Consider the following 17984-nt stretch of genomic DNA (forward strand, 5'->3'; position numbering starts at 1 on the left):
TATCTCTCTCTCTGTCCCAAAAATAAATAAATGTTGAAAAAAAAAATTTAAACCAGAGCAGTTAATGAAATACACTGTTGGTTAAGTTTGGTTCAAGAGCCCCACGTGAGAGGGAGAATGGTAAAGGGGTGGGGAAAGACAGGTTAGCACACAGAGAATTTGCTTTTTCCTGCTCAGTTCTCATTTGTAGCTAGCTGCTAGTTATACACTTAAATTTTCTCCTTGCTTTTGTAAGAACAACGTAGATTTAAATTATATTCCTTAGCATAAGCATTGGTTTTTATTTATGAATTATAATGCTGTAATTATGGCTAGACCAGTCGTTGAGAATCACTGTTTTGATTTCAAAATTTAAAAATATGTATTAGGAAAAATTAGAAAAACTTTCTAATTCAGCAAATATGTATTAAAATTTTCACTGAGGGCTGCCTGGGTGGCTCAGTCAGTTAAATGTTGGACTCTTGATCTCAGGATCATGAGCTCCAGCCCTGCACCGGGCTCCACCCTTACTGAGCATGCCCTATGTGCCAGGCACTATTTTAGGTCCTAGGGATACAGATGTGAACAAAACAGATACAAATTGTGGCCCTCATGATGCTTACATTTTAGAGGTGGTGAGTGGATTAAATGAAATCAGTAAGTTATCTATAGAAGACAGCGCTAGGAAAAAATAAAAAAGGAAGGGAAGCAGAGTGAAAAATCAGAAGGGACTGTAACTTCAGACTGTGTGGTCAGGAAAGGATTATTCCCTACGCAGGCAGAATTCATTAAATGTTTGAAGGAAGAGAGGAGGTACATTTTGAAAATTGGAAGGAAAGGATCTAGGGTACTAGTAATTTCTATTTCTATATCTAATTGCTGGTTACACAGGTGTTTTATCTTTGTAAAAATTCATCAAAGCTGCACACTTACGATTTGTACACATTGTACATGAAAAGCTTCAAAAAGAAACATTTTAAGGGAAAGGAACAAAATTCCAAAAAGAAGGAAAACATTATTTCAGATATGGTATTACTTTTGGCCATGTGGGAGAACAAGACCTTTATGCAGACACAGCACTATATTTCTACTGAATGGTATATTTCCTGCTGAGAGAATCTTACAATTGTATTATTTCAGTTTATGTAAAATTAACCAATCCCCTTATGCAGTATTTGCCTAGTAGGATAACATCAAAAACTTGCTGACAAACTAGTAGGACTTGTTGTTTATATGAATGGGTTCTTTTTCGGTTTTATCTACTGCTAAATGCACACAGGAGGCGGCACTCTTGGTGGTTGCGGAAGATGCTGTTACGTGAGGGTTAAGCACCAGGCTGTGAGGGCAGCACGCCTGGGATCAGATCTCAGCTATCTGCTGAATTAGCTGTTTGATCTCAGGACTCTGCTTTAAAGGACAAAGCTTGCTCAGAGAAAGGTTAGACCCTTTGTCCCAGGCTCCCGGTAGGTAACCTCTATGCCTTCCACTGTCCTGCCTCAGTCAACACCAAATAGTCTACGCCAACAATGCAACTTACCGCTGGGACTGTGAGCCACAACGTATCAGCTGAACCTCTCGAGGGGCTGGAGGCAAAGGTAACACTGTGGCAGTCAAGTGGGTCTATGTGGCCAACCCCCAGTAAGAACTGTGGACACCACAGTCTGAGTAAGCTTCCCTGGTTGGCAATACTCCATGTGTATTGTCACGTTTTTGCTGGGAGAAATAAGCGCTGCCTCCAAACCCACTGGGAGAGGACAACTGGAAGCTCTGGGTCTGGTCTGCCCTACGCATCTCTTTGCCTTGCTCGTTTTAACCTGCACTGCTTTGCTGTAAACTGTAACTGTGAGCATAATGGTGTTTCTTTCTTTCTTTTTTTTAAGTTTATTTTTGAGAGAGAGCAAGTTGGGGAGGGGCAGAGAGAGAGAGAGAGAGAGAGAGAGAGAGAGAGGGAGGGAGACACAGAATCAGAAGCAGGCTCCAGGCTCTCAGCTGTCAGCTCAGAGCCCAACGTGGGGCTCGAACCCATGAACCATGAGATCATGACCTGAGCCGAAGTTGGATGTTCAACTGACTGAGCCACCCAGGTGTCCCTCTTTTCTTTCTTTTTTTTAATTTATTCATCTATCCCGAGACAGAGAGTGCGCAAAAGTGGGGGAAGGGCAGAGACAGAAGGAGAGAGAGAGAATCCTAAGCAGGCTCCACACTGTCAGTGCAGAGCCTGACACGGGGCTCGAACCCACGAACCATGAGATCATGACCTGAGCTGAAGCTGGCAGCTTAACCGACCAAGTGGGCCAGGCACCCCGATAATGGTGTTCCTTATTTCTGTGAGTCCTTCTAGTTAATCACTGAACTTAAGGTGAACTTGGATACCTCCCCATTGTGCAGGCTGGTTATGTAATTTCTGAGTCTTGGTTTTCCGTGAATAGAACTTTATGAAGAACAAATAATGTAGGTAAATCACTCAGCAATGTGCCTGGCAATATTAAGGAATAACAACATGGCTGGCTATTTTTATTTCTGCTTTTACCGCCGGTTTTGGTTTAGAAAAAGAGAACTCCTTTGAACTGCTACTGAATGAGACCCTAACTTGCATGAAATCTGATTAGTCCTCAGTGAGAATAGGGAGAAACAGGGTATACTTTGTAGCAAGAGTGTGAGGCTGAGTACAGGGGAGCAGCTGTTGGCCCCCTGAAAACTTCTCAGGATAAAATGCCTCACACTTCTGAATATAGTCCCCAAACCACTACCACAGCAGTCACCGCGCCTCAGAAAGATCAAAGAGCCTTATTATTCCTGGGACTATCGAACTACTTCCTATGGTACGGTTTTCATGTTCTCTGGATACTACTGTTCTAGTCTATCTTTGTAAAATTATGACAGAATCTAATTCTTTTTATTGACAATCTGTACATATCTTTCACTGCCAAGTTTAATTATATTATCATGAAAAACCACTAATCCTTCTGATTTTGAGTTTACTTAAACCATCTCCTTCTGTCCTCCTAAACACTTCTCTAAATGAAAACAGCATAACATTTTTCTTAAGCCAGATAAAACAATGAATACCAAAACTTTAAAATTAGAAACAGTAATTTCAAAAGGCTCATTCTGAAAATGTTGTGAACTTACAATGACATAAAGAATTTACTTTTAAACATTGAACCACTCTATAATAAAAAGGTTAATGTACTTACTTTAAATGTTGGTGAGAGATAATTTTTTAGAAACCAGAATTTCACAGGTGTTTTGGTGTTACGTAAAACAGAAAGCATCATAATTCTGTATAGAGGAACATTTAACCCAGTAAGTTAATATTAATAGGAGTTCATCCTGCTTTTCCTAAGGTTTTTTAATTATTATATATATATGCAATAATTATTTAAAGGCATTAATTTTTCACTATGAATTATGGGGAAATAGACTGAAGCACCTTCACAAATTATGGTTACTTATCAAGTACGTAATGTGTAAGGAGGTGTATATATATACACACACACACATACATACACACACACACATGCACACACACTATACAAAATAAATTGATTGCTTTTTGTTTGTTCCACTTGACTCTGAAATACTCTTGTTTAGTTGATTACATTCTAATCTCCACTCTATTATTTTGTCATTAACATCAAGTATACAGAAATGGAAGAACTGAATGATCTATACTAGTAAATTCATGGGATAGGTCCCTTGTTTTGCTACACTAGACCTCTGACTGGAAAAGAGACAGATGTATCTAAAATACCACCTATAGACATATACTTGAATATCACATCTTCAAATATTTTTGAGGAATTCTCTGATATCCTTCTATATGAAAAGTTAAAAACAACAGCCCTAAGGTTTGGAATTTAGTTCTCTTCTTATTCCCCCTCCTCCTTCTTATAAAATAAAAAGGAAATTTACTATATATATTTTTTCTCACATATTATTTTGTCATAAAATATGTTCATTTCCTAGCCTTAAAGAACACTGGTATTCCAAATCAATTAAACTCATGAAATTCGACTACATTTTAAAGATATACTTCTCTCATAATCTTAGGTTAAAAAAAAGAAAAAAGCAAGGTGCAGAACAACATATACTTGGTTACTACTTAAGTAAAAACAAGTTAAAAAATGAAGAAGATATATATGCTTATCTACATACATCCTTGGCAAGTTACAAAAATAATACTGGTTTCCTGTTGGAAGGAAACTGGGTAATAAGGAAACAGGTGGGATTCTTTTCACTGTACATTCTTTTATTCTTCTGAACTTTTGAAATTCTTTTTGAACCGCTTTTCAAAGCATTTGATAAAAAACATACCTACCTTAAAAAGCGTTCATATAAATGGCCAGAAGCAACTGAAAAAATGTTTAGAACGTCTGCTTCATCTTTTTCTTTATACAAACTTCTTGTGAAACTTGGAATAAAAAAGTAGTGATTGACAAGTTCTTAATCTGCATTTGCACACTTTACAAACCTACATAATTTAATATGCATACTAAATTTAATACGCAATAGGAAAGCCTCTCAAAATAAGCTCCATCTCATACACAAAATTACTGAATCTTTTTATTTGGAGTATTCATAATTATAATTTCTGTTTTCTTCAGGTGTAAAAATTTATTTAATTAAAATTTTCATTTTTATAGGCACAGATATTTAGAACGACTAAAATTTGGAAAAAAATAACTTACAATCACCACAGATGTATTTTGCCAAATAGGAACTGTTATGACAGAGTATTTTTCAAATCTTATTATAATCTCTCAAATAAGAAAAATACAGTTGATACTCCAAGTTAGGATTAAAATTCGGATAAAAAAGTGACAGCATTATAACATACACAATACTTCTGTAAGCTGAAGGAGCTTCCCTCCTGAACATGTCTTTTCTCCCTTCCTACACAGCAGTATTTGTTTTTGGTACCCTTTCCGTACAGCAAGTGGCCATGCTGTTGTTTAACAATTACCTATATTCATTCTTGTCTCCACTTTCTGGTTTTAATGGAAGATTATGGAGAGATACTCTTTAAAATGATCCCATTCTGCTTCATTATCCCCTGTCAAATATACCTACTCTCCAGATGATCTCAAAATGAGGGGGTCTGAGACCTTCTCAGTCAGTAATAGTTCAATGCACATAAAGGGACAAGAACACCATTCTTATCAAACAAGGCACCAACTACAGAAAAAGAGGCCTAAACTGGGCAAGATCCCAATGATAGGAGTGCCCCTGATTGGCGTAACACAATCCACTTAGGTTGCTGAATCTGGCTGGCTCAAAGTGTCTACAGAAATAGACAACTGATACAAATTATCTCTGGGAGACAATAATCTCTCAGTGGTTCTCTCTCATAAATCAAATGAAGCTCAGATTTCTAAAACTGGCTTTCAAAGTTCTCTACAATGTGGATCTACAGCAGACGCCTTTGTTTTTGCCCATCTAATGTCCTTTACGTTTCTAGTAACAATCGCCTGGTATTTTTCTGGGGGAAGCATTCCTCCTCCAGTTGCATTCTGTGAGTCTACGATAGGCCTGCCCACTCGTTCTAGAGGCGGGCATGCGACCCAAGTGTGGTTAGAGTCACAGGAACCAGTTCAGTTTGGGACAAATGGCTAACAACTGGACTCATGAGTGAGCCCTGGAACTTTTGCTGGCACTATATGGAGAGATGGCAAACTTTTCCTTGTAAAAGTTTCTCTGAAAATGAGGGAGGCATAGAGAATAGAACTAAGACATGGAAAAAGAGTTCCTAGGTCACGTCACCCGAATGCCCAAAGCCAGCTCTACTCCTGGACTCTCTACATGTGAGCCAATATATTCCTGTTTTGATTAATATTTATTAATATTAGTAACATCGATTCCTGTTTGATTAGGCCTTGACCTAATTTATAGATTCCCTATTATATTCAATGCCCCAGTGTTCTAGCTAAGCTGGGCTATTTTCTGTTTAATCTCTTTGACTTCATATAACCAGGTACCTTCTCTCTATCTCCAACTTCTGAAGTCTTGTCCATCTTTTAGAGCACATCTTAGCCAAGAAGTATTTCCTGAGGTTCCTCCTAACTCGATAAAGTCTTCTTCTCCTGTGGTTCACAGGGCACTTGATTTTCAGCTGTCTTATAGCTCGTTTCCTATCCTGTTTTATCAACACTTGTGTATTGATCTCACCCCACATGAAGAGAGGATATGCTTTACGTAGATGTTTACCATCTGCAGGCCTTCCACATACTAGACTCCTGATGGATCTATCATTATATGTTAAAATATTCACTGGTAATTACCTTTTAATAGAATCCCACATTCCTTTTTTCTTCTCATCTTTATCGGTTAGGAGATCTTCCTTAATTTTGTCTGGCTTTTTTTGCACCTAGATAGCACGGTAAAGAAAAATCTTAGAATTGTGCAGCTTTAAGTATTATGCAACGTGCTTAGAAAGTTCGAAAGTGCAAGGTGACCCCTGTAAATCTAAGAGAGTTGCAGTGACGGAGCCAGGGAAGATCTTAGTACATTACAGACACAATCTGGTTTCAATTATCAGTTCAATCTCATTGTTAGCTCTTTTGGTGGTTACCTCCATTCTGTTAAATAATGTGCTTATACTTGTATTTACTGATTTTTCAACTTCAGGCTTTATCTACCAGCATATCTGCAACCACAGGGTTTAGGTATTTTACATTCTTTGGGACGACAGACAAGCAGCTCCCTTCTATTGGTCTGCCTCTCTTTGGAAGTTTTGGGAGTAGTATCATTACCACTAGTTCTTCTACTGAGTATCTTTGTAGCTTCAAATAATACTTAAATGTCTATTTTTTGTCCCAACAATTTCAGGTTTCTCTCGCATGTAAGATAAGAATACTAATGGTATTTCTACCTTTTCCCTCCGCCTCCCACCTTACATTAGCTGAACTTTTACTTTAGCATCGTATAAGGATAGGTACTACCTACATTTACGCTGGTAAACGTAATTATATCTACTGCATTTTGCTACGTTTATTTTATAACTTGAAGATCAGCAAATAGTGCTTATTGTGAAGATGTAATTATTATTCACTGCAGAGTCTGCAAGGCCACTGAAGCTGTATTTCCTCGGTGCAGTTATAGTAACCTGACCATCGTGCCACTCATGGGAGACTCTGGATATTTCAAATGGATTCTGTTTTCTTACATCCCACCAACACATAAACATTTTTTCTTGGAATTTTATTGCATTTATTTTTCCTTGTAGTGAGATATGTTTCTTCCTTACCACATACCTAATATTTCCCAGTTTATTATTCAAGTTCATTGCCTGGAATTCCTGTCTTCTTGGAAATGTTTTTCCCAGAGCTCAGTAATTAACTGCCTATTTCTTTCAAGGATTTCTTTGCATTGTTTTTCAGATTAATTTCACCATTTCTTGACGTACCTATCTTCCTCTTTCTTGGTCTTCATCTTCATTGGACTGGCAAACATCTTCAAGGGGTGTGAAAAATTTTTCTAAACCTTCACTCTTCAGAAAATAACTTTGTCTTTAAGAATTTGGTTAAAGAATCCTAGCTTCAAAATAATTTTCCTCAAAATACTAAAGGCTTTGTTTTGCTGTCTGGTAACATTCATTTTGAAAATGAAAAGTCTGACGCTAGGGTTAGTGTCATTCTATGACTCTGACCTGCCTTTTCTCCCTGATAGTTATTAGGGTCTCATGTGGGCCATCTTTCACTCACGGTAATTTATGGACTCTTATGAACATTATTCCCTCTCCTTCTCTGTGAAATACCCTCCCTCTTTTTTTTTTTTTTTAAGATTTTTAAGGAATCTCTACATCCAACATGGAGCTGAAACTTACAACCCCTAGATCAGGAGTTGTGTGCTCCACGGAGCAAGCGAGCCAGTGGATCGTCCCCCTCCTCCATTGTCTATTCTTTCTCTATGGAATTCCTATTCATGGGCTGTGGAATTCATGGGCTGATCCTTAACATTGTTTATCTTTTCTGCTGTCCCTTTTCTGTCTTTTGATATTATTCTGAGATGGATGGTGAGGAGATAAAACGGTGTTATTAAAAAAACAACAGAAGGACCGAGGTGGGTGGTCTGATTCAGGTAGGGCATGATTATTACCTCAAAGATTTGATGGCTATGGTGAAAGAGTTCAACCTGCTCTGTACTACAGACCAAGAAGTCAAATTTGAACCGATAGGCAGAGTGCAAAAATTCAGCTCAAGAAAACCTAAGCGGCTTTTCAATGGTCAAAATAGCTCAAAGATGGAACTGTCCTCTCGTCCCCCAGCCTGGTAGAAATGGTCTTTCTTTCTTGTTTGCAGGGCTAGCATAAAACTTCCTGGAATGCTGGTCCTATAGGGCTTGGTTGAGTTAGTATCTTAAGTAGCTGGTCTGGGTTTTGTGGGGTTTTTCTTCTGAAATGACCAGAAAGAAATGTATTAAAGAAGAGACTGTGTTACTATTGAGAAAGAAAATCAAGGTCAATACAGGAGGAAGAGAATCAAAGATGAATGTGAGCAACATGTATAACTGATCACAGGATAAAAAGCAGAGGTGATAAGGAATAGGTTATGATATGGGATGCAAGGTAAAATTTGGTGATACAGTAGTTTAGAATCTAGGCAATATGTAAGGTGTGAGGTTTGGTAGCCTGCTGTTATTGGATCTTAGAAATTACAACCACATTGTATTTTCTAGTTATCTTTGGAAATTAATTTCTGCTCTACTGCACTGTAGATGGAGGATACACCCTGTACAATTTCATTCTTCTGAAATTTGTTGAAACTTGCTTTTCAACTAAATGCAAAGTTAATTTTTATAACATTTTATGTGTATTTGAAGGATTATTCACTTGGTGTTACTGGGTGTTGTGTTCTCTATGTGTTTAGGTCAAAATTTATAATCTGTTCAAATCTCTATCTCTTGATAGTTTGGTCAGTTTATTGTATCAGGTACTGAGAGATGGGCATTAAAAATAATCCCAGCATGATAGAGAACTGTAAATTTCTCTAATTCTATTCCTGCCTTATATATGTAAAATGACTTTATCTTAGTAAGGTTATTTGTCTTGTTGTCCTATATCTCTGGTATTAGTAGAGCTATGCCAATTTTCTTTAGCTTAGTATTGGCCTAGAATACTTTTGCCACTCTTGTATTTTATTTTCATCTTCATCCTAAAGTTGTATTCTTAGGTATGAGGTGTACTTTCCACAAACGACATGTAGTTGTAATTTTAAAAAATCCAATATCACAACCTTTGTTAAAACATTTAGTCTATTTACATTTAATGTAATTGGGTTAAATTCTAACTTATTATTTTGTGCCTCCTCCATATCCCATATATTCTGCTTTATTTATTCTCCTTTCTTAGTCTGTTTATATTATTTCATTCCATTTTTCCTTTTTATTATGACATTATGCCTTGTTTCTATTCTTTTAGTGGTTATCTTAGAAATTAAACTCATATTTGCCTGAAAGTCTAAAAGTAATCATTACCCTTGCTCTGATCAATATAAGAATTTTACATGTTATTGAAAACAACCCTATTTATCTTACGGCTTAAATGCGATTGTTATTTTTAAATTCTGTATATTTAAAAAAATCCTTCTAAGACATTACTTTTGTTTTATATATTCACTGTTCATAGAATTATCCACATAATTTACCATTTTCTTCTCTCTTTAATCTTTTAAAACTCAAATGTCCCACTAGAGGTTTTTTTTTTTTTTTTTCTGCCTGAAGTACCTCTTTTAGAACTTTCTTTAGTGTGAGAGTGCTGGTGGCAAATTCAGTTTTTTCCATTTGTCCGAAAATACCTTGTTTTATGTTTCCTCTTGAAAGATATATTTTTAGGGTAAATTATTCTAGCTTGGCATTCTTTTTTTCACTGAGTGCTTTTAAATATCATTCCAGTATCTTTTGGCTTTCATTTTTACTGCTGAGAAATCAACGGTCAGACTATCTATAGCTCTTTGAAGGTAATTTTTCCTTTTTCCTCTGGTTTCTCTCAAGATTTCTCTTTGTTTTCTGCAGTTTTATCATAGGTGTGAATTGTCTTGCTTGGTAATCACTGGACTTTCTGAATATGCAAATTGGTAACAGGCATCAGTTCATGAAAATTCTCAGCCATTAATGCTTCAAATATTATACTTTTTTCCTTTTTTAATGTGAGTATAGTTGACACACAATGTTACACTTACCTTATTCTTTCATCATTGTCTGGAACTCCATTTAAAATGATGTTAATTATTCAATACTCATAAAGCACTTTACAAACCGAACTATCTTATCCTTATAACAAACACGTAAGGTATTATTACCCCAATTTATAGATGAGGAAAATGAAACAAAGAGGCTAAGCAATCTGTCCAAGGTCACACAGCTAGTGAATGGCAGAGCCAGGTTCACCACAATCCTGGTCTCTCAAATTTCTCACTCTATTCTCTATGTCTTTTATGCTCTCTGCTGTACTATACTCTTTTTAAATGTCTCTGTTACATTTGGAATATTTTCTGGCCTTTCAGCTCACTAATTCTCTCTTTAGACATGTAAAAGTTATCCACCGAATTCTTAATTTTGGTTATTGTATCACTCAGTTTTAAAAGTTCTACTTAAAAAAAATCAGATATACGCTTTTTAATAGTTTTTTGGTCCCTGCAACTGTTTTCAAGTTTGTCTTTCATTTCTTTAAACTCTGTAAGCACAGTTGTTTCAGAGTCTGTGTCAATAATTCTAATACAGGAAGTGTTTATGTGCCTGGTTTCTGTGTTTGTTTCTGTTGGTTTTCTCTATGTATTTGGAGATAGTAATCTTATTCTAGGGATATATACGTGTTTCTTCCAAATGTCTGTACAACCTCATTAATCTGGAACTAGTTTAGTGCAAATCCAAGGCTCAGGGTTCCCTGGACCACTTGCATGATACAAATTTGGGTTAAAAGACTATGTGGAATAATTTACTAGGGTTCATCCTTACCCTGAAGCTATAGCCAGCTTATTGTAGAGAGGGTCTTCTAACAGATTACCCACTTTATATGGGTCCAGGATTTTACTTTCTGTCCCCATCACCCTGCAAATTAAATCAAAATGATAGTTCAGGTGTACCAGGATGGACAGCTGTTCTCAGGACAAGAGAAGCTTCTGTGCTTACTTCACTAGGCTCCTATTTTCCCTATAATTTTGGTTTTGTATTTCCTTGTTTTTCTTATTATTTTGGTACTGTCAACTCCTCATTGCTTTTAAGATGTTTCAAAAACACTTATCCGACATCTTTACTAGTTTTAAGTAGGTAAATTGGTCCAAAGAAATAAATTTGCCATCATTAAAAACTATTTTTCTATCTATCCTTTTTTTTTTTTTTTTGTAAATGAAAGAAACATCACTTTTTCTTTCAGGGCTAACTTTTCAATCTGTGCTCTTGATCTCAACTCTAGAGCCTAATTTGTAACACTATCTGGCTATGGATACAACAGATATGACAGACCCATCCTAACTTAGAAAAAGTCTTTCCTTTTCTTCTACCTTCAAGCTCTCTGCCTTTCTTTCATGAACTTAACTCTCTTCTTCCTTTCATGCCACAGTTCCAGTATGACATTTTAGGTAGTAAAATTATAAAATGAGTTTGAAAATAATCAATTAAGGGCAAAAAAGAGAATTCTTAGTCTAAGAACAAAACCCATGAAGAGCTTCTGCCCCACACACTTGCACTTCCAGTATTTTGCTCTTGAAGCTGTTTATCACAACAATGACATCTCCCAGGTCTGGTTGAGAGTCAGTTCCTTCATGCCTAAAAGCAGAAAAACCTGTAAATGTCTATCATCAACTCAAGAAGAGACATGTAATTATGATGGTATAAATAACAGAATAAATTCATTTTGCAATAAACACAAGTATAACATCACTGTGTATATGTGTATTTGCTGTTTCTATAGTCAATTAAGATATGCTATAATACACAATTTTCAAAATTATCCAATTTTAACTTGACACAAATTAAAACTGTACAAAAGTAACTCACTAAATTCCATATTGCCTAATCACTGAGCAAGCTCAAATTATCGCGGATCTTTGCCGTAGTATACCAAGACTACCGCTGAAGTCAAATCTTTCAGGTGTTTTTGGTATATTGCAATGATAATTAAAATATGAAGTGTTTTTGAGACTTTAAAATAAGTTGTTATATATCATAATCGAAGGAATTCTACACCAACAACTTTTCAATATCCACCAGCTATTTTCAAATAGCAAAATTTGAAGTATTAAACCCATAAAACTGAAGATGTCTATTATGCTCATCTGCATGACCTGAATGTGTTTTATATTATAATGTATTTCATTGTCCAATTTCTGACATTGCATGAACAAATCAAGTATGATAGCTATGACCAGTAATTTTTTTGGTATCATTCTATGTACAGAAAAATGCTGTTAAAAACATTTACAATAAAGCAACAAAGCTGAATTTCGTCAATGAGGGAAGGCAACCAGATGTCAAATTAGTAGATACTTTGAGTTTAGTCATATTTAGAACACACACCTGAACATTTTCCTGAAATGGAAATCTGAATGGTTACAGGAGTATGTTGACACATGCCTCTGACTCCCTTTTTCTCCCAATTCTCCAGCTGAGGTGGCTAAACCCAAGTAGAAGGCACAGCCATCCCCGACAGTTACCACCAGGAAAAAGAAAGGGTTCCAATTTTTGTGCTAGTAATGTCAAATTTCTTAGAATTTTCAAGAGTTTCCAGTCATAAATGTTGCTCATGGACACCAGCAACTTTAGCCACTGAATCCACTGTCCATCAAGAGCAGGTAGAGCCAGGTCACACACACTGCAGCTAGACCCACACAAGATCTAAAGCAAACTCCCTCCATCCAACCAGATAGCAGAGGTAGTAGCGAGGAAGACTCTTACCCTATTTCAGGTATTATCGCAAGCACTTTAGAGATGTTAACTCATTTGATCCATACACTCATCCTTTGAGGAGGGTACAACGATTATCCTAGACCCAAAAAGCCCAGGTAGTTGGGATGTTCACCACTGCACTATTCGATCTTTAAGTAATGCTAGGCAACTAAAAGTCACTGGATACATAAGGACAGTCAGCAGCTTCAATGAAAGGAACAAGCTAAGCAAGCAGTCAAAGGACATGGACTTCACTGAGAAAGAATTAATGCAGGGAAAAAGGGGAGCATTCAAATAATTTACATTCTCAATGAGATTTGGAAGAACACAGTATCTCAGTAAAAGCCATTTGCTGCAAAATGAAAGGATTCACTACATGTCAAGAAGCATAATTTTTTTTTTAAAATGGACACATACTTATTTTCCTGGGAATCCTAAATATAAATATATTTTAAATTTTTGTAGAGGAAAAATAAATCACCCTCTCACTTCTTATCCAAGACATTAAAACCTTATTTACACAAAAATTTTAAAGTGGTTTATAGAACTCACCCAACTATTTGGTAAATATCTTCAGATTTTCCTTGGCGTAATTTCAGTATCCAAGCACCTGGATTTGCTTTTAATTGAAAATATCCCTTTTAGGATGAGAAAAATATGATCACAGTTATAGGACTAAAAGCCTCCAATTGTTCAAAAAAGATTATACATGACTCATTCAGGAAAGTGTTTACTAAACTGGAGTGGATGAATTCTATAAATGAATTACAAAAAGGAGATTTTGCAGTGGCCTGAATAATACATCCTGAAAGTATGATTCCCTTCATTTTTGTTTTACTTAATTACCTTATTTAAGGATCAATTTTGTTTTCTGGGAGCTTTTCAGCAATAGCAGGATAAAATCTATTTCATCTTGTTATCAGGAAAACTTCGAGGATTTCCCCCAAACATGTAATTACATACAATCGATTAAGTACTGATAATACTTACGAGATTGGCCATCACTATTGTATCAACCGCAACAGGTTTACTTTTTGTGCCTAGTGTGAACTGCAGACCCCGAGGAGGCTGTTCTGTCACTGTATCGAAGCAGTGTCCTTCAAGTAGTAGATATTCCAGCTCATATTCTGCGGTGACAGTTCTCTCAATCTATGGGGGAAAACAGGTCATTACCTCTGGTGTTTAGTAATTCTCATAAAATAAATCTTGTAATAAATAAACGTAATTAATATCAGTCAATGTATTGTGGGGGCAACTTCAAGTCTTTCAAACTAGTGACTTAATGGTTGAGGCAATTTCTTCAAGACCAAAACTCATGATGAGTTTTTTTCTCCTTTCCCATGACATCAGCTCTACTCCAACTTCATGATATACGCACCAATATCACAGTCAGGAAAGATGTCATCAAGTTGGAGTACTTGCAGATCTCTTCAAGAGAGAGTGAGATGGGAAACTCAAGGAATCTGCTTCATTGGCTGTTGCCCTTGAGCTCCTCCAGATCTGGCAAGAAAGCCAACTTATCACCTTTCTTGTAATATAAAAAGTTAATATTTCATTGTTTTGCACTCAAAATAAAATATGCTCATCAAAAAATTGAGCAAATATAAAAATGTGGAAAAGAGAAAAAAACAGAAATTACCTACAGATTTAACATTCATTACACATAACACATTTCTTTTTCTTTTCTGTAATTTTTTTTCTAAGAAAATGTAACCAGCTGTTTCATTAAATAGTTTTCTATGAACACGTCCCTGTGTCTACAAATCTCTTTTTAAAGAGCTAAGACTTTTGGGCACCTGGGTGGCGCAGTTGGTTAAGCATCTGACTTCGGCTCAGGTCACGATCTCACGGTTCGTGAGTTCGGGCCCGATGTCGGGCTCTGTGCTGACCGCTCAGAGCCTGGAGCCTGTTTCAGATTCTGTGTCTCCCTCTTTCTCTGCCCCTCCCCTGCTCATGCTCTGTCTCTGTCTCAAAAATAAATAAAACATTGAAAAAAAATTAAAAAAAAAAAGATCTAAGACTTTTTCCAGATTTCCCTCTACTGCAAATGTATTTTAGGGATAACACTTTTTCTCTACTTGATATGAAAAACATAAGCAAACATGAGGCTGAATCAAATGGTATAAGTGACTTTTACATGGTTTGGTAATTTTGTTGAGCAGATGAAACAGTGATGCTCACTATACGGTATCATTTTATTTCACTGTGAGTTTTTGACACTATTTTTTGGTGTGTTTAGGATATAAAGTATTTCAAAGCATTCTCTATTGGATAGCTGCTTTTCCTCACAATCACCACAGAAAGAATGATAATACTTGTGTGCAGCATTTCTCTTCAAGTTCAGGTCTTAAGAACAAGAGATAAGTACTTTCTTTGACAACGGTGCTTGTTTCAACGTTAGCTGGGATCTGAATTACTTGAACTTCTACTAGTCTAGCAATGAGCTTCACCTATATCACGCACGTGTGCCCCCAGTCCTGACAGCACCACGTGTGCAAGGAAACATTCACAGGAGACGGTCTCAGGAGGGGAGAAGAGTGAAGTCAAAACAAAATCACAGAACTTTACAGACGAGGAACTGTACCTCACAGTGGTCACGAAGCTGAAATATTTTTCTTTAGGAGTTACATATTAGGGCAAAGTCCAAATACACATCAGTTTGAGACCAGTAATACTTGTATTTTATAATATATTAATGTGAAACTTTCTCTTGTCCCTATAGATTTGGATAACAGACATCAATTCTACGGACTTCCTCAAACTACAACACCAAAAACAGACAATCCATTTTTCAAAGAGTTGTTTCTAGTGAATATTATAAGTTCATTTCAAATAATTTCATTAAGGTAATTTAAGTTAAATTGGTTTCTATTATCAAGGTTTATTTTTAGCAAGGACAGGAGTTTGTGGTCTTTTGTGATGTTTGCATTTCCTTTATGTGCTTACTTATCTGTTCTAAATGTTAGCTTATTGATATGAGACATGAATTTAATACCTTACAAATATAACTTTGGGTCATATTAATATTTCTAAATATAAGTGTTTATTGTTCTGTGGCTAAATAGTAAGGAAGTTAGCTTCTTCCTTTAAAAAAAGTAGAAGTTTAATTATAAAGATTATCATTTGGATTTATTAACAATTATCTATGGTAGTAAAATATGAATTCTTTCATGATTACACTGGCAATGGACATCTAAATTACAGGTGACCCTTCTTGTTACTATGAGCACTGGGTGTTATATGTAAGTGATGAATCACTGAATTTTACTCCTGAAACTAAAATTACATTATATGTTAACTAACTAGAATTTAAGTAAAAATTTGGAAAAAATTACAGCTGGCCTTTGAACAACATGGGTTTGAACCGCACAGTTCCACTTACATATGGATTCTTTTTTTATAAATACAGTACAGTATTGGAAAAGCATCTCCTCTCCTGTATAATTTTCTTACTCAGGTTTTTCTTCTCCAGCTTACTTGGGTGCTATACGTAAGTGATGAATCACTGAATTCTATTCCTGAAATTATTACACTATATGTTAACAAACCTGGATTTAAATGAAAAAAAATTTACATCCATGTTTTTAAAAACCACTACAATAGTGTTAAAGATAAATATTGAAATAAAATTTCCTATTATAAAAAAAGAATTTTAAAAATTAGTAATTTATGAAAAGTACAATATATACGACATATAAAAAATATGTGTTGATTGCTTATGTGAAGTAAGGCTTCTCGTCAACAGTAGGCTATTAGTAGTTAAGTTTTGGGCAGGAGTCAAAGTTATATGCAGATTTTTGAGTGTGTGTGTGTGTGTGTGTGTGCGTGTGTGTGTGTGTCGGGGGTGGGGTGGGGGGTCGGTGTCAGCAGCCCTGCCCCTGTGTTGTTCAAAGGTCAACTGTACTGCTGTTTCAGAGGCAGCTAATACATTGTTCTATGAATTCCTTTTTAACACAGCCACCTCCTACTATCCTTTAGCAATCTTTTATTCCTCACTTTCTCTTTAGGGGTAAACATACACTAGTGTTTCAGGTGTTTTGGTATCTTTCGGATACAGGTTGTGATTTAATATAACTGAGGAGTCTTCGGATGAAGTTCTAATAACAAGCTCCGAGGAGTACCACTTCTAAATTCCAGGGAAGAGGGATTGTCTCACTTTAAGCTTCCCTAGAACCACTTCTGTCACCTTCGATTTTGGCATTAATGATGGTTGTGTCATAAACACATGAACAAAAGTCCTGGTGAGGGAGAGTTTCACGCCATCAGATGTTTTTAGGTGACTATGAAACGTCCAGGGATTAGACGCGAAGGAGTACTTGCACGAGCCAATGCGTGGGACAAATCTCTATCTGCCTCATTTTTGTCAGCCGTACTTTCCCTTTTACCTGCAACTCCTTCTCTCTACTCCAACAAATGTCTCTACTTTGTGATTTCAGATTCTTCTAGGATTGTTGCAGGTCATACTGGAAGTATGTACAGAACATAGCGGGAGAGAAGAGACTTACAAGTAGTTAACTTTCATAGCCCCGAGAATTTGTAATTTCCTTCGGTTTATTCATATAATCTATGAAGTCAGAAAAAACGATTTCTCTTTATTTTAGTCTTCTAAAATAAATGTAACTATTGTTCATTTAAATAGCTTCTAGAAGCATCTGGCTGGCTCTTTGTATAATTTTTAATATATATTTTAATATAAATATATATACATTGTATATTTATTAATAGCTTCTGAAAAGACACTGCTGTATCCGCTAGTCACAACAATGTGTAGTTAATCTCCATTAATTGTTTAATAGCTGCTTAACTTTTTACCACAGATTCAATTTAAATCTTTTCTAAGCCGTGTTAATTCTCCCACCTCAAACTCTTTAGCATTTGGGTTGGAACTTAGAAATTCATCTTATTGGTATAGATCACTGAACTCTCTTAATGGAGAATCCAGACAATCCTTTAAGAGAGCTGGCTGATCACAGAGAAAACAGGATTGTTTTTTACGTTTTGACAAACTCATTTCTGAATTTTCTCTCCTGGATTATGTTATTTTGCTGCTTTTCTATTCTTTCCCGATATATGAAGGACTGATTATTGGTGATGGCTATGGCAGGGTTTTAGGTCCTTCTCTG

The 17984-nt window shown here is 36.0% G+C and overlaps 1 protein-coding gene across 2 annotated transcripts in view; it reads right to left on the minus strand.

Moving 5' to 3' along the window:
* Positions 1-17984, minus strand: part of UGGT2 (UDP-glucose glycoprotein glucosyltransferase 2) — a 186989-nt gene that overhangs the window by 17902 nt on the left and 151103 nt on the right. For both annotated transcript variants that reach the window (XM_027065110.2, XM_053217215.1), the window contains 6 exons: positions 13852-14010; positions 13414-13499; positions 11658-11742; positions 6261-6346; positions 4301-4393; positions 3177-3261 (listed from right to left, as the gene is read on the minus strand). In XM_027065110.2, the coding sequence (XP_026920911.2) occupies positions 3177-3261; positions 4301-4393; positions 6261-6346; positions 11658-11742; positions 13414-13499; positions 13852-14010 (594 nt within the window). The remainder of the gene's footprint in view (positions 1-3176; positions 3262-4300; positions 4394-6260; positions 6347-11657; positions 11743-13413; positions 13500-13851; positions 14011-17984) is intronic.

Source organism: Acinonyx jubatus, chromosome A1, assembly GCF_027475565.1.
Source record: "Acinonyx jubatus isolate Ajub_Pintada_27869175 chromosome A1, VMU_Ajub_asm_v1.0, whole genome shotgun sequence".
NCBI lineage: Eukaryota > Metazoa > Chordata > Mammalia > Carnivora > Felidae > Acinonyx > Acinonyx jubatus.